This window comes from Saccostrea cucullata, unplaced genomic scaffold, assembly GCF_032062105.1.
Source record: "Saccostrea cucullata isolate Sc308-1 unplaced genomic scaffold, CSIRO_AGI_Scuc_v1 ctg74, whole genome shotgun sequence".
NCBI classification, from domain to species: domain Eukaryota; kingdom Metazoa; phylum Mollusca; class Bivalvia; order Ostreida; family Ostreidae; genus Saccostrea; species Saccostrea cuccullata.
The window spans coordinates 507,555-530,321 of NW_026934212.1; the positions used below are offsets into that span (position 1 = coordinate 507,555).

Consider the following 22,767-nt stretch of genomic DNA (forward strand, 5'->3'; position numbering starts at 1 on the left):
TTTCACCCAAGTTGTTTTACAGGGGCGTAGCTACGTTAGGCTCGAGTAGGCACGTGCCTACACATTGTCACAAAAAAAAAAAAAAAAAAAAAAGCCCATAAATTTTTGCAAAAAATAATTTAGGCCCAATGTTCATACATACAGGTTTTAAAATCGGATATAAAATTATTATTCGTCTGACCTTTTCTTTTTATAATGTTCCTACATGACATTAAGGTGCTTGTCGTAATAGAGAATTAGTACATACACGTCAAGCGTTTAATTGATTATTTAAGTCATGGATAAGTTTATCACCCGGAAAAATTTAAATTCAGTGTGTAGACCAAAATCTGTATCTAATGACAGCAACAGTGCCATAAATAACAGTGATGTGCCTACCTATCCAGATCTTGGTAAAATTATTCCCGAGTCAAAACACCAAATTTCAGATCACTGCAAAGTGGAAATTCTCAAATCTAAATGGCATCAGCATGACTTTGAATTTCCGTCAAGGTTAGTACATACTACAATATGAACACATGAAGAAACCTTACAGTCTTCTAAAATTTGTGAAATATGCTGATGGTGCCGACACCGTGCGAGCGGAGTACTTGTTATTTAAGGCCTAAGGGCCTATAAAGATCAGGCGCGGATCCAAGATTTTTTTTTCCGGGGGGGGGGGGGTCCAATTCTGTCCAAAAAATTCTACCCTAGACCTTTTCCTCTCCACAACTCATTTAATGAAATAAAAGATGGTCTTCCCAAACCCCAAATTCTCAAAATATTAATTCGGGGGGGGGGGGGGGGGCTAGTACTTTTTCAAAGGACAGTAACTCTTTCCAAAATTCTCAAAATCCTAATCGGAGGGTGGGGGTGGGGGTGTGAGAGAGAGAAGAGTTTTTGCTACTCGCTACGTCAATTACATACCCCTCTTCCTTCCACCTTTTACCAATATATTCCGGGGTGGCAAACGAATAATTTTTTGTAATCCACAAATTCCAGTGGGGGGGGGGGGGGTCAGAGGTCATTTTTTAGTTACTCTACATTCTCTATTTTGCTATTCCGCAAATTCCAGGGGGGGCCCCTCAACCCCCCCCCCCCTTTAGATCCGCGCCTGAACATGTTAACGCATTCATTTAGGGGTGGTGCATGCTGACGTAGGCCTAACATCGTATTTCATTTGAAATTGAACCAAAACGGGCTAACCTTAGACTATAACTTTACAACTGTTTTAGATATAAAATAGCGACGTTAACAATGTGTTAATGACAAGATTCAAAATATCCTATAGATCTAGTACGTACAGGGTTCAATTTTAACAAATATAATTCTTGTAATGTTTACTACTAGGCCTAAAATAAAATATCGTTTGTTTCCCCTTACCCACCGACCCACCAAAATCGCCGCGACTCAAAAAATTTTATTGCCTCATCTGAGGAAAAAATATTTTTTAAATGATTTCATTCCTATCATACCTGAACTCGGTGGATGTGTCTAATATATTTGCTATTAAACATTGATAAACAAATTTAAACTTAATCAAAAAATTACAAATGATTGAACTTTATTGTCTGATATCTAATAATTGTTGTTGGAAAAAAAATAAAATATTTTTCCTACCTACCGACCCTTAGGTCACAATGCTGAGTCGGAAAGGGGAAACAAACAATATTCTAATTTAGGCCTTATGATAATATATTTATGGGATTCAACATACCTTTCTTTGCATATACGTAAATACTAATAAAAGGTATGTTGAATCCCATTAATCTAATTAAACTTTATCTAATTATGTGCGAGCTCTCTGTGACAGTCCGTGTTGCTTTGAACACAATATTTGCTGCTTTAGCTTCGTACCTAAATATCAGTAAACAATGAATTTATTTACCAAGATCATTGTTCAGATACACATCTACAAACTATAAGAAAGTAGAAAATTATTTTCATTCTAAATATTACCTTTGATCTTTGATATTTAGTCCTCAGACACTTGTGACATGGATCAAGACCCCCACCCCCTATTCCCACCTTATTAAGGTAAAAACTCATATACATGTGTCCTTCTAGCATGAATTACATTGACAGGGTTGCATAGTACTTTACATTGGTTTTCCTTTATTATGTTATCATTTGAATTGTAGATATTTGTACATAAAGCAGTCATATAAAAACAAGTCACACATCAAATTATCAATTTCATCATTTATTTATATTGATATTGGATAGACACATTTAATTTTTCTTGTACTTGCAATATAGATTTAAATCAACCACCCCTTTTTTTGTCTTTGTCAAATTTGGTTTAAAAAATGTTGATAAGATTTGCTGATTACATAACTTTAATAATCCATGTCAGAGACAATAAATAATTTTTTGGGGCTTAAATACAAAAAAAGTCAATCCCAGATTTAAAAAAAAAGAAATAAAAAAAACAAAAAAAGAAGAAATGAAATTAGCTGATTAGAGGAGGGATGGAATATTGATCCAAGTCCCAAGTACCGAACGTAAAATAATAAGCATTGTTGGTGGTTTGCACAAAGAAAATTGAGAGTTGGATGAGTGTACCTGAATGCTGGCTATATTTAAATTTTACAGGTCCTTTGGTACCAAATCTCGGCGATTCCAACCATCTTGGTTGAAAGACCATCATTGGATGCGCTATTCTATTTCCACCGACTCTGTGTTTTGTGCGTACTGTTTCTTATTTGGCAATGCTGATTCGAAAGAAAAATCGTTCTTATCCAGTCCAATGACAGACTGGAAAAATCTGCTATCAATTGCGCGGCGCCATGAAAATTTAGCATTTCATAAGGGTTGTGTAACGGCGGGGGAAGAATTTGTACGAGTAAGTGAAGGGAAGGGAGATACCGTTGTGAGCATGCTATCATCAAGCCACAAAAAACATACTGAGAGAAATAGACATATACTTAAGACAATTATCGAAGTGCTATTACTATGTGGTAGGCAGAACATCCCTATAAGGGGACACACTGAAGATAAGAGTAACTTCATTGCCATCCTTTCTGAATTTGCCAAGAGAGACCCCGTCTTAAGCGACCACCTTGCCACGCGTCACGCGTCACGCTCTACCTACTTATCCCCTGATATCCAAAATGAACTAATCAATCTGCTTGGAAACCAGGTGCGCAAAAACATTGTGGATTCTTGCAGGAATTCTAAGTTTTTGGGCATTATTGCTGACGAATGTACCGATTCCTCTACAAAAGAACAGATGTCTTTGTGCATTAGGTTTCTTGATAGTATCGATGGTTGTCTTGAGATACGAGAAGAGTTTGTTGGCTTTAAATATGCAGAGAGTGTGAAAGGTATGGCAGTTTCCAATATCATCATTGGTTTTCTTGCTGAATTGAACCTGAATATTCAGAATCTACGAGCTCAGTGCTACGATGGAGCTGCTAACATGTCGGGGAAATACAGTGGCGTCCAGGCCAGGATACTTCAAGTTGTTCCCGAGGCTTCTTATGTTCACTGCAAAGCACACTCGCTGAATCTTGCATTGATACACAGCAGCAAGGTTATGTGCATTCGAAACATGATGTCAACAGTGCAGGATGTGGCATTTTGTTTTGATTATTCTGCAAAGCGTTTGAAAGCATTCTCCGACGAACTGGCTGAAAACGATGACGTACAGGAGCAGATGGACCGACGAACAAAACTCAGAACACTGTGCGAAACGCGTTGGTCAAGTCGAGCAGATTCACTGTTCACCTTCCGCTCAGCTTTCCCCGTGGTCGTTGCTGCCCTCCAATCACTTGAAGATGCTAAAGATGAGAAGGCATCGCAATACTTAGCTGCTATTTTGAGATTTGAATTTATCATTGCACTAGTTGTAGCGGAACACGTTTTGAGCTCTACAGTAGCCTTAACAAACTATCTTCAAAAAAAGGACATAGACCTTTTAGAAGCAGTAACAGAGGCCAAAGTCGTTATCAGGAGATTAACTGATGAAAGAAACGACATTAGTGTTTGGGATGCATTGTATGGCAGGGCAACTGAAATAGCTGCAGAGCATGACTTGCAGCCATGCGTTCCAAGAAGAGCAGGACGTCAACAACACAGAGAAAATCATCCCCTAAACAACCCGTCGGATTACTGGAGAGTTTCGTTGTATCTCGTCTTTTTAGATCACCTGGTAAACGAAATATCTAGTCGAGTAACAAAGAACGAAGAGAGATTTTTAATTTCGTATTTGCTACCAGCCAAACTGCAAGACCTTACAGCGGATGTTACAGATCGTCTGTACAACGCCTATAAGTCAGACCTCACTAGCAAAGTAGAGTTTGTGGATGAAATAACAAGATGGAGGATTAGATGGAATCTTGCTGGTACCGATACAGGACCGAATAAAATCATCGATCTCCTGAATAAAACCAACAAAGACATTTATCCTGGCATTTTCTGCGTTCTGTCCATTTTCTTGACCATGCCAGTATCCTCGGCCTCTAGTGAGCGTTCGTTTAGTGCGATGCGTAGAGTTAAAAATTATTTGAGAACAACTATGGGAGACGAAAGGATGTCCAATCTTTCTCTGTTGCATGTACAACGTCATATGCCAGTTGACATTGATGCTGTAATTGACAATTTTGTTGCTGTGAAAAACAGAAAAATCAATTTCATTTGAAGGAGAATTTGAATTTTAAAGCAATAAAAAATGATAAAATTTTGTGGATAATCTTTTTAAAATCTTACACTAAATCCTATCAATTTCATATTACATGCACAAGTCATTTTTAATACAACACGTAATACCACATGTCATGACTATGCGTGCAAAATCTGGTACAAAAATTCTTTAAAATTACATCATTTTAAAGATATTTGTAATACAAAATTTAATGTCTATTTCAATATTTTTGATGCTCAGAGTAGTGCAAATGAGTCCTAATATTTCAAAAATTTCTCGGGGGTGACCCCCCGAACCCCCCCAGCGGGAGGGGGTGACCCCCTCCCGCACCTACCCCCCTTTAGGCGCTTCGCGCCTCGGTGAAACCTTCGGTTTCATTCTTCGGCCTACACGTTACAATAGTCCTAGCTACGCCCCTGGTTTAGAATATTGTTCAAGAATTCATGGTAGTTTTTGGACTCATCAGGGTAACACAGATTTAATATTGTATACTGGCTATTTTGAGGATTTATTCTACAACGTTTCACAAGCTGTGATGGAGAGGTTGAATGATCTGTAAAGGAACTTGATAATTTCGATCTAAACATTAACTTGTATATAACTGAGGAACATTTTTTCTTGTGATACTCAACTCTGGAGACAGTGAAATAAATTATTTTACTTTTTTTTTATTTACAGACGATAAGTTATGGATAATATTTTTTAAACAAATTGTGTCTATTATTAATGATTAACCAACCGACATCGTCTCAAGCCACGGTTCGGAGTCCGCATATATAGCTCCTACCAGAATGGGAGAGGATCGTACATTTTGGCCTTGGTTTGCGACGATGACCAACCGAGTATATGCAAGTTCCGACACCGATTAAAGTCTACAAAGAACCTTTAATTCACATTTAATACATGAATATTCCGTTCTGCATTCATATGATACTATTATGTAGGTTATGATCTGTATTGTTGTATTCTGGTATTTGGATGTACTTAACTATATTATTTATGCTTAGATACTTCATACTTAGTAACTTCAACACCGCCCCCTCCCCTTCATATTATTAATATTCGTTAATTTTTATTCAATCTTGTATCGATCTAGTTTAATTAAATTAATTAATTGAGTCTACCTTTTTATTTATTTTTTTTTTATTTAGTTATTTATTTATTTATTACGAAAGCCGGATAGGCTCATTTGTGAAAAGATAAAAAAAATATTTAACTCGTTATAACGAGTTAATTATCTCGTTATAACGAGTTAGTATCTCGTTATAACGAGTTAGTATCTCGTTATAACGAGTTAATTACCTCGTTATAACGAGATAATTATCTCGTTATAACGACTTAGTTTTATCTCGTTATAACGAATTACTTATCTCGTTATAACGAGTTAGTTATCTCGTTATAACGAGTTAATATCTCGTTATAACGAGTTAATTAACTCGTTATAACGATTTAGTTATCTCGTTATAACGAGTTAATTAACTCGTTATAACGAGTTAGTTATCTCGTTATAACGAGTTAATTATCTCGTTATAACGAATTAATTATCTCGTTATAACGAGTTAATTATCTCGTTATAACGAGTTAGTTATCTCGTTATAACGAGTTAATTATCTCGTTATAACGAGTTAGTTATCTCGTTATAACGATTTAATTATCTCGTTATAACGAGTTAGTTATCTCGTTATAACGAGTTAATTAACTCGTAATAACGAGATAATTAACTCGTTATAACGAGATAATTAACTCGTTATAACGAGTTAGTTATGAATTAAGAATGGCTGTAGTTTTAATGCCATTGATGTTTAGTTGATAATTATCAGTCATACATCACTTCAATATTGATAAAAAGTTGCAATTTTAATTTGCGATATGGTTTAAATAATATTCATCCTGAACTATCTTGCTGTCAATAATCACAATTTGATAAGTATAGCAATCATTATTTACACATTTATACGTGAACTTCTCCAAGGACACAATATAAAAAGAATCTATTACCAAAAGTACTTGCTTCAAAGTTTGACAATTTATTTATGACAACTTTCTCCGATAAAAGACACTAATTTTTCTGATATGTTTGGATGACTTATTAGCTTTCATAACCAATGTCTTAGTACCGAAATTAATACATTATAATAGGAAGCTAACGCAGGCGTTAATGCAACATATATCATATACACTTACAGTGTGATATATATATTATTTTGAGAGTCAGAAATGTTTTGAAGAAGGGGGATATGGAGACATCAGCAATGAGGCCATGGGCGTAAAATTCGAGGGCTACTGCTCACTCATAACACAACATCAAGAGGCAGTCATAAGTTTCCGTATACATGTATATGTATTTGTCTTCGGTTTTTTAAGTATACAATACAAATCAACTGCATCGTTTATACATAAACAGAATACAATCACAGGCACAACCCCTCGAAAAACAAAAAAAAAATAAACTAGTTTGCTGTTTTTCAAGAAAAATCTTTATCATACACACTATAAACAAACTTGATCAACTTGGTTTTATATGTTATACTATTATACTTCCTATCACTTAGATATATCAACTTTAGATCAGTTTTTAACTCGTCATAACGAGAAAATTGACTCGTTATAACGAGAAAAATTAACTCGTTATAACGAGTTAATTTTCTCGTTATAACGAGATAATTAACTCGTTATAACGAGATAACTAACTCGTTATAACGAGATAACTAAGTCGTTATAACGAGATACTAATTCGTTATAACGAGATAATTAACTCGTTATAACGAGATAACTAAGTCGTTATAACGAGATAATTAACTCGTTATAACGAGATAATTAACTCGTTATAACGAGATAACTAAGTCGTTATAACGAGATACTAACTCGTTATAACGAGATAACTAACTCGTTATAACGAGATAACTAAGTCGTTATAACGAGATACTAATTCGTTATAACGAGATAACTAAGTCGTTACAACGAGATAACTAAGTCGTTATAACGAGATATTAACTCGTTATAACGAGATAACTAAGTCGTTATAACGAGATACTAACTCGTTATAACGAGATAACTAAGTCGTTATAACGAGATACTAACTCGTTATAACGAGTTAATTTTTTTTTATCTTCTCAGAAATGAGCCTATCCGGCTTTCGTAATTTATTTATTTATTTATTTGAAATTGTTTTATTTGCATCGGGCTCGAAAAACCGTTTTCTGTTGTCTTTTCATCTCGCCATTTCCGATTTGACATCCCTGTGATCATGAGTTTTCAGAGTTTATACTTGTAGTAACTAGTTGTAGCCCGACACGGAAGTAAACGAGCAAAAATCCTTTGTGAAGCAAGAAATAGTCCTTGCAGAATTTTATACCGTAAGTTTATGATATCTTTTTTTTTTTTTTTTAAATTTTTACATTTTTGGTTTGACCGTGACTTGAGCAGCTGTTGAGGTATTGGCGCCAGTTCGCCATGATGCCTGAACGCCTTGTTGTCCTGGCCACGACAACTGAAGTCGTTTCACCGGTTGCAATTTGCCACTGTTGAATAATTATTAGATTAATTAGTCTTGAAAAAAACAATGATAAGTAAAATTAATATTTACTAGGTGAATAACAAAATGAACTTACGCGAATGTGTGTACAGGTGGTTATCATGGTTATTGAAAATAAAAACAAGTGAATTTGGGACATTAACCACGATGTAACAATAAACCAATAACCTACAAGTAAAATGACTGAGTTAGCCCAAAATAGTTTATTTTATTAACACTGCATGAAGTTAATTCTCTTAATTATTATGAATTTAAATTTCGTGTGACAAATATATGTACACGTAATCAGCAATCATTGATTGGAAAGGGCTTGCACCATTGGAGAAAATTGAGGCGTGAAATAAACTATTGATGGTTCTAAGGTGCACATTTAATTTTTAACGATTCTGTTAAAAATGTTGTGTGTAAGAATTTCATAATTGTTTTTCATTAAATTTTGTTTTAAATGTAATCAATATCATCAGTTAAAAAGTCGTCAAAAACTACTTCCTGATATATGATATATTTAATAGCAACAAACTTTGAACAAAGGTATATCACCTCACTTATTTCTATGCTTATTCCAAATTTTAAAAATGTAAATCCCCAAATATGGAAGATTTGATCATATTGTTTACTTGATCCTTTAAATGAGCAGAACTGAATGCATGAAAAAAATCAGCTAAGTAATGAACAAAAATGTTTTCTAACATATTTCCTAATTTGGTATTTCTTTAAAAAATAAAATATATATGACCCCTTCATTTTCAAAATGAGACATTGTAAACAGGGAAATGTTGACAGTTGTGCCAGTGGTTCATTGACCTTCATATTTTTCCAATTGAAATCACTATGGGAACTAGTTTTAGCATTTTTAACACTTAATATGTATATACCTTAGTTTAGAAATTTTACAATGCTACATGATCCAGAGACCTTGTCACCTTCATCATATAAGAAACTTTACTCCTGTGTATTCCCATACCAAAATAAACTAGTCATGATCCTATGATAACTAGAATATGCATGGTTTTAAAAAAAATATTTCTGAAATAGCTTGTACGTACACAAGTTAGTGAATGACACTACCGGTACTAGTGAAAATAATAAAAAAAAAAAAATAAACTAATGAATAGAGAGGTTATCATTTTATTAATTGTTGGCCCCATGGTTAGAACTTCTGCTCTAGAGTTGCAAGTAAGGAGTAGATCCTTATATCACTGAATTGATTTCCACTGTGGGACATTGAGACTGGTCCATTGGATTAGACTGTATAAACCATGCAAGGTCCAGTGTCACAGTAGGTGCTGGCACGAAAAAGATATCTAGCTGTTCATTGATGGGCAATTTGCAGCTCTCCACCAGCAAGTGGTGGCGTCTTCATATGAGTTAAAAATTGTCAAGAGGGACGTTAAAAAAATAAACATTTTATCAATTGATATATGTACTAAACTAGAAGGAACGTTAATTTTTGTTATGCAAACAAATTATTTTTAAAAAATGGTTTGGGGGGGTCTATATTCAGTGCACTGGCACTGGATCTACCTTTGATTATTGATTCCAGGCATATCCAGCATTGTATTGATTTCTGTAGCTGTATAAATTCATACAATTTAAAAACACAATGAAAGTATGGTGTAATGATTGATGCATAACAAATTTAAGCATTTATCTAACATTCACAGTAGAGGCAAGTATTGAAATTTCGGAGGTAATCATGCATATTGAATGAACACAACAAGTATTTAAACAATGTGTTATGAATAGGTTGTAAATTTGACACACTTTTTTAGGTCACCTGAGTCACTCAGGTGACATATTGCTATCCGTTTTCGTCCGTCGTTGATCGATGTCCGTCGTCCATCGTGTGTTAACATTTGAACATTTTCAACTTCTTCTCTGAAACCACTGAAACCAATTTCAACCAAATTTGGTATACAGCATATATGGGTAAAGGGGAACAAAAATTATGAATTTTATGATCCCTGCCCCCCTGGGGCCTGAGGGGTGGGGCCAAAACCACTAAAATTAATGAAATCTTTAAAAATCTTCTTCTTTACTCCTGGACATCAAGCAGTCAAACTGTTTGCATGATTGTAATCAGCATTGAGTCTTCTACCAAAATTGTGAAATTCATGACCACAGGGTCAGGGGTTCTTGTGCTAGGGCGGGGCTCTATTGATTATATAGTGAAAATGCATTAAATCTTTGAAAATCTTCTTCTCTGCTCCTGGGTATTAAATAAACTAATTAAGTACATAGTTATGATGAGCAAGAGTGCCTCTTCCAAAATTGTGAATTTTATGGCCCCAGGGTCAGGGGTTCTGGTGCTAGGGTGGGGCTCTATTGATTTTTAGTGAAAATGCGTTAAATCTTTGAAAATCTTCTTCTCTGCTCCTAGGTATTAAATAAACTAAGTTATAACGAGATAATTAACTCGTTATAACGAGATAACTAACTCGTTATAACGAGATAACTAAGTCGTTATAACGAGATACTAATTCGTTATAGCTCGGTATAACGGGATAATTAACTCGTTATAACGAGATAATTAACTCGTTATAACGAGATAACTAAGTCGTTATAACGAGATACTAACTCGTTATAACGAGATAACTAAGTCGTTATAACGAGATACTAACTCGTTATAACGAGATAACTAAGTCGTTATAACGAGATACTAATTCGTTATAACGAGATAATTAACTCGTTATAACGAGATAACTAAGTCGTTATAACGAGATAATTAACTCGTTATAACGAGATAACTAAGTCGTTATAACGAGATACTAACTCGTTATAACGAGATAACTAAGTCGTTATAACGAGATACTAACTCGTTATAACGAGTTAATTTTTTTTTATCTTCTCAGAAATGAGCCTATCCGGCTTTCGTAATTTATTTATTTATTTATTTGAAATTGTTTTATTTGCATCGGGCTCGAAAAACCGTTTTCTGTTGTCTTTTCATCTCGCCATTTCCGATTTGACATCCCTGTGATCATGAGTTTTCAGAGTTTATACTTGTAGTAACTAGTTGTAGCCCGACACGGAAGTAAACGAGCAAAAATCCTTTGTGAAGCAAGAAATAGTCCTTGCAGAATTTTATACCGTAAGTTTATGATATCTTTTTTTTTTTTTTAAATTTTTACATTTTTGGTTTGACCGTGACTTGAGCAGCTGTTGAGGTATTGGCGCCAGTTCGCCATGATGCCTGAACGCCTTGTTGTCTGGTACACGACAACTGAAGTCGTTTCACCGGTTGCAATTTGCCACTATTGAATAATTATTAAATTAATTAGTCTTGAAAAAAACAATAATAAGTAAAATTAATATTTACTAGGTGAATAACAAAATGAACTTACGCGAATGTGTGTACAGGTGGTTATCATGGTTATTGAAAATAAAAACAAGTGAATTTGGGACATTAACCACGATGTAACAATAAACCAATAACCTACAAGTAAAATGACTGAGTTAGCCCAAAATAGTTTATTTTATTAACACTGCATGAAGTTAATTCTCTTAATTATTATGAATTTAAATTTCGTGTGACAAATATATGTACACGTAATCAGCAATCATTGATTGGAAAGGGCTTGCACCATTGGAGAAAATTGAGGCGTGAAATAAACTATTGATGGTTCTAAGGTGCACATTTAATTTTTAACGATTCTGTTAAAAATGTTGTGTGTAAGAATTTCATAATTGTTTTTCATTAAATTTTGTTTTAAATGTAATCAATATCATCAGTTAAAAAGTCGTCAAAAACTACTTCCTGATATATGATATATTTAATAGCAACAAACTTTGAACAAAGGTATATCACCTCACTTATTTCTATGCTTATTCCAAATTTTAAAAATGTAAATCCCCAAATATGGAAGATTTGATCATATTGTTTACTTGATCCTTTAAATGAGCAGAACTGAATGCATGAAAAAAATCAGCTAAGTAATTAACAAAAATGTTTTCTAACATATTTCCTAATTTGGTATTTCTTTAAAAAATAAAATATATATGACCCCTTCATTTTCAAAATGAGACATTGTAAACAGGGAAATGTTGACAGTTGTGCCAGTGGTTCATTGACCTTCATATTTTTCCAATTGAAATCACTATGGGAACTAGTTTTAGCATTTTTAACACTTAATATGTATATACCTTAGTTTAGAAATTTTACATTGCTACATGATCCAGAGACCTTGTCACCTTCATCATATAAGAAACTTTACTCCTGTGTATTCCCATACCAAAATAAACTAGTCATGATCCTATGATAACTAGAATATGCATGGTTTAAAAAAAAATATTTCTGAAATAGCTTGTACGTACACAAGTTAGTGAATGACACTACCGGTACTAGTGAAAATAATAAAAAAAAAAAATAAACTAATGAATAGAGAGGTTATCATTTTATTAATTGTTGGCCCCATGGTTAGAACTTCTGCTCTAGAGTTGCAAGTAAGGAGTAGATCCTTATATCACTGAATTGATTTCCACTGTGGGACATTGAGACTGGTCCATTGGATTAGACTGTATAAACCAAGGTCCAGTGTCACAGTAGGTGCTGGCACGAAAAAGATATCCAGCTGCTCATTGATGGGCAATTTGCAACTCTCCACCAGCAAGTGGTGGCGTCTTCATATGAGTTAAAAATTCTCAAGAGGGACGTTAAAAAAATAAACATTTTATCAATTGATATATGTACTAAACTAGAAGGAACGTTAATTTTTGTTATGCAAACAAATTATTTTTAAAAAATGGTTTGGGGGGGTCTATATTCAGTGCACTGGCACTGGATCTACCTTTGATTATTGATTCCAGGCATATCCAGCATTGTATTGATTTCTGTAGCTGTATAAATTCATACAATTTAAAAACACAATGAAAGTATGGTGTAATGATTGATGCATAACAAATTTAAGCATTTATCTAACATTCACAGTAGAGGCAAGTATTGAAATTTCGGAGGTAATCATGCATATTGAATGAACACAACAAGTATTTAAACAATGTGTTATGAATAGGTTGTAAATTTGACACACTTTTTTAGGTCACCTGAGTCACTCAGGTGACATATTGCTATCCGTTTTCGTCCGTCGTTGATCGATGTCCGTCGTCCATCGTGTGTTAACATTTGAACATTTTCAACTTCTTCTCTGAAACCACTGAAACCAATTTCAACCAAATTTGGTATACAGCATATATGGGTAAAGGGGAACAAAAATTATGAATTTTATGATCCCTGCCCCCCTGGGGCCTGAGGGGTGGGGCCAAAACCACTAAAATTAATGAAATCTTTAAAAATCTTCTTCTTTATTCCTGGACATTAAGCAGGCAAACTGTTGGTGTGCATGTAATGAGCATTGAGTCTTCTACCAAAATTGTGAAATTCATGACCACAGGGTCAGGGGTTCTTGTGCTAGGGCGGGGCTCTATTGATTATATAGTGAAAATGCATTAAATCTTTGAAAATCTTCTTCTCTGCTCCTGGGTATTAAATAAACTAATTAAGTACATAGTTATGATGAGCAAGAGTGCCTCTTCCAAAATTGTGAATTTTATGGCCCCAGGGTCAGGGGTTCTGGTGCTAGGGTGGGGCTCTATTGATTTTTAGTGAAAATGCGTTAAATCTTTGAAAATCTTCTTCTCTGCTCCTAGGTATTAAATAAACTAAGTAAGTACATAGTTTGATGAGCAAGAGTTCCTCTTCCAAAATTGTGAATTTTATGGCCCCAGGGTCAGGGGTTCTGGTGCTAGGGTGGGGCTCTATTGATTATATAGTGAAAATGCATTAAATTTGAAAATCTTCTTCTCTGCTCCTGGGTACTAAATAAACTAAGTACATAGTTATGATGAGCAAGAGTGTCTCTTCCAAAATTGTGAATTTTATGGCCCCAGGGTCAGGGGTTCTGGTGTTAGCGCGGGGCTCTATTGATTACATAGTGAAAATTTAATTGATTATATAGTGACAATTCAAAATTGTCTTCTCTGCTTCTGTGTATTAAGTAAACTAACTTAGTATAAAGTTATAATGCCTCATTCAAATTTGTGAATTTTATGACCCTTGTTTCAGGGTTTGCCATTTGGTGTAAGGGTGGTGGGGCTCTTTTGATTATATATTGAAAATACATTCATTCTTTGAAAATCGTTTTCTTTGCTCCTGGGTATTATGCTAATGATCCAAGTTTATATATATTTGATGAAGTAAGGTGCATCTAGCAAAATGGTTAATTTCCTGCCCCCTGGGTCACCGTCAGGGGTATCAAAGGGGGGGGGTACATAGTCTGAAAATAAATTAATGCTTTGAAATCTGCTCTTTGGTATTAATCAACCATTTATGATGAAATAAAATTTCTGATAAAATTTCCAAACTTTTGAAATATGTGGCCCCAGGGTCAGTGGTTCCTTCTGGGTGCACAACTGGTTATAAAGTGGAAGTGCATTTTCTCTTTGCTATTCTGGTCTACCTCTTGGTGTTAAGTAAATAGAGTAAGCATGCCTGCTTAGTTTTATAATTATGATAATCAATGGTGCCTCTCTCCAAATTTTCAGAATTTCATGGCCTCTGGTTTAAAACAAGAACCAAATTCAATTTTTGGAAAGTTGTTACATGATACTCAGGTGACCTATAAGGCACGTGGGCCTCTTGTTTCTTTTTATAACAGCTTGTAATTTTCCATGTATCCGCTTACTCTATAGTTTGGAGAGGAGAGGGGGGTCAGGTAAACTCAGGGTCTAAAAATCTGTTTTATTGCTGGTGGATATATATTTATTGTCAAAATTTTAAATGAAAGAATTTTTTTTCAAGCACCCACCCCATTAATATTTTATCAACTTTTGCTTTATTATTTATGCTTATAGACGAACAAGTGATCGAAAGAGGGAAATGTCTCATTATTTTAGAAATGAATCAATACTCTAGCAATTTTCATTTTGATTTAGATATGTATAATGTTTTGTTCACATTCCATGACTCCAAAACAGGATGGTCTTTGCATCTCCTTCGATAATTACAGTCCCTTTATTTATGACTACCCAGCTTGTGCACAAATGAATTCAAGTAATACATATAGATATTTTTGTGATAGAGGGATACAGGTTTTAAGATGTAACCGGAATAAGTCCTATTAAATTTAACAAGATTTTTTTTGACAGATTTATAAGCTTTCAAAGTTTAAAAGCATATTTACTTCCAGTCATAAAACAGGCTCTACTTGTACAAATAGGAAGATGATGAAAGGCTTATTGTTTTCTCGATAGGGATATAGTGTTATGTCATATGTCGCTGAGATATAAAGAATGACCCAGCTTGTTCAATTAAAAACAGCAGGAGTGATTAATAATTAGCGTATTAGAGAGAATCCTCCACTTGAGTTTCTCATTCTTCGTCTCTTGCTGTGATAACACAACCACCTGTTTGGAACCACTGTTCCACACCAGTGGTAATCACTAAATCGTGAGATTGTGTCCCACTGTTTATTTTTTTTGTGGATGTAGAAGAGTTACGGGCTAGGGATTTGTAATTCTATCTCTGTGTGGCAGCTCACTTGTTCAAATTCTCAGTGCTGGTTTTTTTTTGTTCCAGTGAGAGTACAGTCCAGGACCAGTGAAGTACAATCATGGCTCAGTATAAAATTCCTGACCCTGAGGAGATGATTCCCTGCCCCTACGACAAGGTTCACATGATTAGGGCCAAAAGGATGCAGTACCATCTGATGAAGTGCAGAAAGGTCAGTGTACTGTCACTCAAGCTTTTGACTGTTATGATAATTCTATAAATTTTATCTTAAAATTGGAATTTTGAAATTACACTTCTTGGGTTATGCTCTGAATTTTAATAATTTATAGGCATTGCTAGAGATACACTTAAATACAGATTCCATAAATACCTTAGATTCATTCAACTATTCATATCTATAATTATAAGAATAGGCATTTCCATTAACACTTTATTCAGATGAAAAGCTAAAATTACAAATAGATACCATCTAAAATACTAAAATTGAATTTTGTGTTACTATAATAATAAAATTTCAAAATACAGCTTTTGAGAAGGATTTTCAACTCTTGGTTATTTTGTCCCTTCAGAACTATGTTGGAAGCGACTTTGCCACTTGTCCTTTCAATGCCAGGCATGAGATGCCCAAACCAGAGCTTCGTTATCACTTAGCTAACTGTCCTGACAAGGCTGTCATTGAGCCGATGCTGGCCTATGGTAAGTCATTATAATCAAAAAGTCCATAAGCATTGGCGTCGGAATCAAATTAAAAGTGGGGGGGCTAAGTGTAAAAAAAAATTTTTTTTGTACCTCCAAAAAAACCTGACAAGCAAAAAAAAAAAAAGGAAATGTCTATTTCCCAAACACGAAAATCCTATTTCGTGGGGGGGGGGGGGGGGGGGGTAAGGTTCAAACTCCAGTACCAAAAATTTCCTACCTATACTAAGACGTATCTGTGGAAAGTGGGGGGGGGGGGGCTAAACTTACGAAGATATGTTCAATGTCTATACTAAGTACATATTTGAAAAAAAAGTGGGGGGGCTAAGCCCCCCGTAGCCCCCCCGGTTCCGACGCCTATGATAAGTGTGCAAATTTTTATTACTGTAAATAAGTTTCTGTTGAAATCATTCATTTTATAATCAATTTTGTTCCATTTTGTTAGGAATTTAAAGTGTGACTTGTTTAGTTTTGGGGAAATTTTTGCTCTGAACAATAATACATTAACCTTTTATGTGAGAATGAAAACTCTGAACAAAAATACATTGACCCTATATACAACAGTGAAAACTAAAAATGTGTTTTCTATGAATATAGAGTTCGGTAGCCGTAAAATGTCAGGTTAGGTAAAGTACAACTCTTTTGAAAAAAAAAACCACACTCATAATTTACAATTATATGACCCTAAATATATATATGTACTTGTTCATATAATGATAAAATTGAAAAATATTTGACTAGAATTTGAAAGTTGAACATCTGTGCTTTGTTTTGACAGAGAGCAGTAAGAGGAATGGAGAGGCGTCCATGTTTAGAGGCTGTACTGATCTACCTGTCTATGATAATGTTGTAATTAACAGTGAGGAAAACTGGGACGATGGTAAATACATATCTAACTTTGACAATTAATTCTATCAGAAATATGTATTGAAAGGGAAAGTCATTCTTAATGGCCATAAATCTCTGCTGCCACTTTTACTTCACCCTAGCCACAGGGAAGTGAACTACAGCGTCGTGCCATAAGTATTCGCGGAAAAATGGCGGACGTGATTTGAGAGTTATCGCGCTTGCAACATAAAAGTCACCCAAATACAACAAAAACAAAACAAACGCTTACCTTTAGTACTTTGTTAAATGTCCCTTGGATCGTATACATGCCATGATGCGTTTTGGGATGGATTTATAAAGGTTTTGAATATATTCTATGGTGAAATTCTGCCAAGTGTGCAAAATAACAGCGAACAGCTGATCAGGGGTGGTAATATCTCCGGCGTGATTTTGGATCTGTCTTTTAATTCTATGCCAACAATTTTCAATGATATTAATGTCCGGACTCTGGGCAGGCCACACCATACCCCAATATTATTTGCACGCTTATATTCCTCTACAACACGGGCTCTATGTACCGGAGCATTGTCGTCTTGAAAAACGTAGTTGTTTGCAGGGAAATGTCGGGCAATAACAGGCCACAGGTGGTTGTCAAGGATATTTATATATTTCTCAGCATTAATATTACCTTGTACCTTGCATAGAGTCCCTGGACCATACCAGCTGATGCATCCCCATATCATTACGGAAACTTTTGGTTTTGAAATCGCATACATGCACTCCGGACGGTACGATTCCTGGGCGGATCTCCAGACGTACACACGATTATTTTATCCTATAACCACTTGAGATTCATCACTAAATATGATAGATTTCCAGTTTTGTTCAACAGTCCATCTTCGTTTGAGTAAACACCATGCTAAACGTTTCTTTCTATTTACTTCTTTGACAACCATTCGTTTTCTCACTACTCGTCTGTAAATTTTGTTATTATGTAAAATCCGCTTGACTGTCCGTTCACTAATTGGTTCACAATAATTTCCATTATTAAAATCAGTTGTTATGTCCTTCAAAACACTTCCCCGGTTCTTCCTAACCATACGAAGTAATCTTACTTCACCACGTTTTGACACTTTCCTGGGACGTCCCGAATGAGGAGCTCTTTCCACACATTTTCGCTGATGAAACGTTTTTAAAATTGATCTACATGTAGATTCGGGAATTTTCATAATTCTTGAGATCTCACTGACTTTTTGTCCGTTTTCTTTCAAATCTATAATCAGCTGTTTTATCTCTAGTGACAGTTCTTTTGATTTTCTACCCATGTTGTTTACAGTCCGTAATATTCGGCAGTCTAACTTTAGCAGACGTCAAACATGACATCACGGTAAACTTTGACCTTACGCGGTTTTGGGGATGATGTCAAAATACAAAAAAGCGATTGCATATTGATTTAGAACAATTTGAAAAACGCGAAGCGTGAACGTTTTACGACGGCTGCCATTTTTCCGCGAATACTTTTGGCACGACGCTGTAGGTAGTATTATTGTGGATCCATTGAGCAGAAATGACAAAATTATTGTTAATTTTTTTTTTCTTTTTTTTTTTGTAATTTTATAACAAGTGTTTTTTCCACCCCTCCACCCATTATTATGTATCCATTAGATTTACTAGTATTGCTACAAAAGCTATTAGAGGTCCAAAGAGGCATGTTAAAAAACAAACAATGGTGTCCATTTTGATAATTTTCAAATTCTGAAAGACCTCATGATAATATTTTGTCAGTGCTATCACCATTTGTAATGTTAAGAAGACTTGCTTTGGAATAAATGTGTCAGCTTTGTGAAATAAAATAAAAACATAAAAATATACACTTGTTTTAATTTCTACGTACAAGATTTCTCAATCTTCTTGTTTGTTGTTTTACAGAGATTCCTTCTGTGGCCAGGATCGGGGTGGATCCACAATTTTTTGCACGTCAGGACCACATGATTATCCCAGGGTACTGTATATTTAACTTGAATGAGAATTTTTGTTTTAATTTCTACATTGTAAAGTTAATTAAGGTTTAAGACATATTATATTGATGATTTTTTACTATTTCAGTCTGACAAAATCAGAGAAGAGAGAGTTTGCCAAGCAGATGCACATTCCAGCAGAGGACAGGAAGTATGTGTTTCCTTATGATTTTCCTCTCTGCTAAAAAAGAAGGGGGTACAGTTGACATTGTTTGTCTGTCTACCTGTTTTCGTGATTATATCAAGTTCATAACTTTTCAAGAGGGCAAAAATGGAAACATATCAATCAAAAATAGTTTCAAACCTTGAAAATTTTCATATTAACCTAAATTATTTGTTCAAGTTCAAGGTTATAGTGAAAAAGTGTACAATTTATTTACTATGTCTTCACAAGAAATTTTGAAACTGGAACTATTAAGATTGCTCCTGATCTGCCCCATGGTTTGCTATGTAAATGAAGAAAAGTAATACCTGTTCCTGCCATATTTTGATCATGGAGAAATACCTGGTCATTTTCTTAAGAACTTTGTAACAAAAACGCATCAAAAGTGCATACTTCATACATGCACAATGTATTTATTGCCAGAAAACATGAACTGACCAAAGGTTATTAACTTAAATTCAAGTTGCAGAAAGAATACTTAAAATCTGAATTGTAACCAACAATCTAGTTCTGTTCTCTGATTAAAATTTAATTTCACTTTTATAAGGTCGTTTTCTTGAAATAAGTAAATCTGTTTCTCAAAATTTGCCAAGCATTTCAATGTAAAACCTCTGTGATACCTTATTTTCCGTGTTCAATAACAGATACTTGGCCCACTACAAGGAGGCAGAGGAGCCCATTAAGGATGAACAGCCCAAACTCCGCCTCCCAAAGACTGCAGCTCAGACTTATCTCCCTCACCAAAAGAAGCTCGATCAGCATCCATCGGCAGTGTTTGCATATTCATTATCCATGGCCGGTGTGGGGCGAGGGCTTCCAGGTATCAATGCTACAGAATGGATCAGTTATTAAAACAAGAACATCTTAAGATTGTAAATTGCTAAGGCCTACAATATATTTTAAAGTCAAAACTTGACATTTGATATTGTTATATTGACAGCCAGCAGTCAGAATGGAGTAATGAATGGCTCTCAGAATGCCCCACCTGGTATGAGTAGAGGGAGGGGGCGTGGGTCCAGCCCCGCGGTGGGGAGGGGAATCAGCGTGACTGAGATGAACGGTGACGTACCTCGCTCTCTAGGACGGGGAATGACCTACGGTGAGGTTCCCTCCTCGTCCCAGCAGGAAACCCCAGCAGTGAGACCAGCAGAGCCCCAGACTAACAGCCCGGTGTTTAGCGTGGGGATCGGCAGGGGATACAAAGTGCCTAATGGTTTGTATGCATTATTGATATTCTAACCCACAGGTTATGAATGTTTTTATAGGGTATAATTGAGGCCTATTCTCAAAAGGAGGCATTGATAAAAATATTTTTTAAAAATCTTATGTTAGTGTCTTTCACAGTATTTGCTATGTAATTCAAGATTACACTGTATTTTATCAAAACAAATACATACATAGAGAAGAAAAGAAGTTTGTCTTTGAAATCTCTTACTTCATGATGATGCTTTTCAATTGATGAGGAAGATTTTGATTAAGTTTCAATGTTCTAATTTAAAACCAACATTTACATAGAATTGTTTTTCCAGGAACAATTTCACCTCCATCCTTTGTGGTTCCTACAGTGCCCCAGCAGAAGAATAATGGTAAGAAATAACTCTCAGTATTATTATATTTTCATGTTACTCTGTAACTAAATGTAACTGGTTCACATGCATTTAACAATGCATTATGTTACCCTTAGTATTAGCAATACACTTGGCAATATGGTTGCAATAAGTAGCACAACAACCTCATCACAAGTTTGTAATTTGCAAATGTAAGGGTTGTAGATTTCTCGTAACATCAGTTATGGTAAATGAATCAAAGATTGCATCCAATTTAAGAGTTGATTGTAAACAGCAAATGAAAGACAAAAATAATTTGATGTGCAAAAATAGTCAAATTTAAGATGATAAAGAAGTGATAGAAAATTTTAAAAGCTTTATTTTGAGTAAAAATGAATGAGGAGTTTGAAATGGGATAAAAGTGTTAACACTTATTTGTTGGATAGGAAAGGAAAAGGAATCAGACTTGGAATCAGAAGGCTCGCAGGTGATTGAAGATGTGGACAAGAAGCTCAAAAAGATTGAGAAGAAGTTGAGACAGATAGAGCTTCTGGAGGACAAGGTGGGGGAAGGATACACCTTGACTAAGGAGGAGGTAGGGGTTTGATATGTTGGCTATGGTTAAGTATATCCCCTTTTAAGGAGTGTAGTTGATTTTATATCCATGACGTTATTAAATAGATGAACTACTGCTTTGCAATCTGTGTAAGTTTGTTTTACTATGATGCTAAATAATGAATGTGAAACATATCTTGGGTTACATTTCAAGATGTACTGTATATCTGAACATGTATAATAATGTACATGTGTACATACATGAATATATTTTTAAACAAATGAATCAATGTTGCTTGTTCATCTTGACTTTTAAATATTTTGCAGACTGCAAAGGTGAACATGAAGGAGAGCCTTACAGCAGAGAGGGAGAATCTACAGGAGAATGCCAGGTTAAACAAGTAAATGGATAAATGACTAGCAAGGAGGAGAGGATTGTACTGTACATATAGTAGTTACTCAGGATTGTTCTGTATATATAGCTCTTGGATGTGTTGCAGGAACTTTACATCTTTTATTTTATACCCTTTTATATGACTTGTTTTAAGGGGAGTTTTATTTCTATACCCAATGCTCAGATATAAATTGTACTGATAATACCAAAGTTTTGTAATTCTTTGTACTTTGTACATTGATGTTTGAGGTTTGTCTGAAGATGTTTAAATAATCTTTAATGTAGGAACTGATTGGGTTTTCTGTTGTCATTCTTCATTTGTTTATTTTTTTAAGCCTATCTAGTATTGTCATTCTTGTGCTTTGTCCATTTAGCACCATATGGTACACAAAATTCTTTTTTGTATAGAAATGCATTGTGACTTTTGCCTACTATGATTTTTCAGGGCATTATGATAGGCATGCTAAGTTAAAAAAAAATTTCTTGTTGAGTGGCCCAGAGAATTTTTAGGGCACAAATAAAAGTAATATCTACACTTGATACATTTCAAAGAACCAAGATGTTTTGAAGATTGAAGATACAAAATGAGATCTGACAGTGTACTTTCATGTAACTCATAAAGCAATGTCATCAAAATGTATAGACAATTCAGCTGTTTTACCATTACATATGCTGGTGATGATAATAAAATTGTTTTGGAAGTTAACATTTTACACTTAACCAAGATGGTTTTATATACTACCATGTATTTTACAGTACTGATGTATTTTAAAGTGCAAGTATTGTTTAACATAAAGGAATGAAGATATTGCTTGTTTCTTTTTCTGCTCATTAAATTGTAACATATAATTTGACAGGGACATGAAAATGTTTCAAGAACATGTTGATCATGAAGATCATACA

The 22,767-nt window shown here is 34.7% G+C and overlaps 2 protein-coding genes across 2 annotated transcripts; both read left to right on the forward strand.

Annotated features, from left to right (window-relative positions):
- Positions 1-277: 277 nt before the first annotated feature.
- LOC134240179 (52 kDa repressor of the inhibitor of the protein kinase-like) lies at positions 278-5,183 on the forward strand. Its single transcript, XM_062722289.1, has 3 exons — positions 278-492; positions 2,575-4,570; positions 5,091-5,183. The coding sequence occupies exons 1-3, from the start codon at positions 278-280 to the stop codon at positions 5,181-5,183; spliced, it is 2,304 nt and encodes a 767-aa protein (XP_062578273.1).
- Positions 5,184-11,140: 5,957 nt separating this feature from the next.
- LOC134240157 (uncharacterized) lies at positions 11,141-22,675 on the forward strand. The gene is made up of 11 exons (XM_062722261.1): positions 11,141-11,250; positions 15,730-15,874; positions 16,233-16,359; positions 17,138-17,239; positions 19,117-19,189; positions 19,294-19,356; positions 20,013-20,188; positions 20,309-20,581; positions 20,898-20,954; positions 21,362-21,510; positions 21,798-22,675. Exons 2-11 carry the CDS (start codon positions 15,764-15,766, stop codon positions 21,873-21,875), a joined length of 1,209 nt encoding a protein of 402 aa, XP_062578245.1. The 5' UTR covers positions 11,141-11,250; positions 15,730-15,763; the 3' UTR covers positions 21,876-22,675.
- Positions 22,676-22,767: the final 92 nt, after the last annotated feature.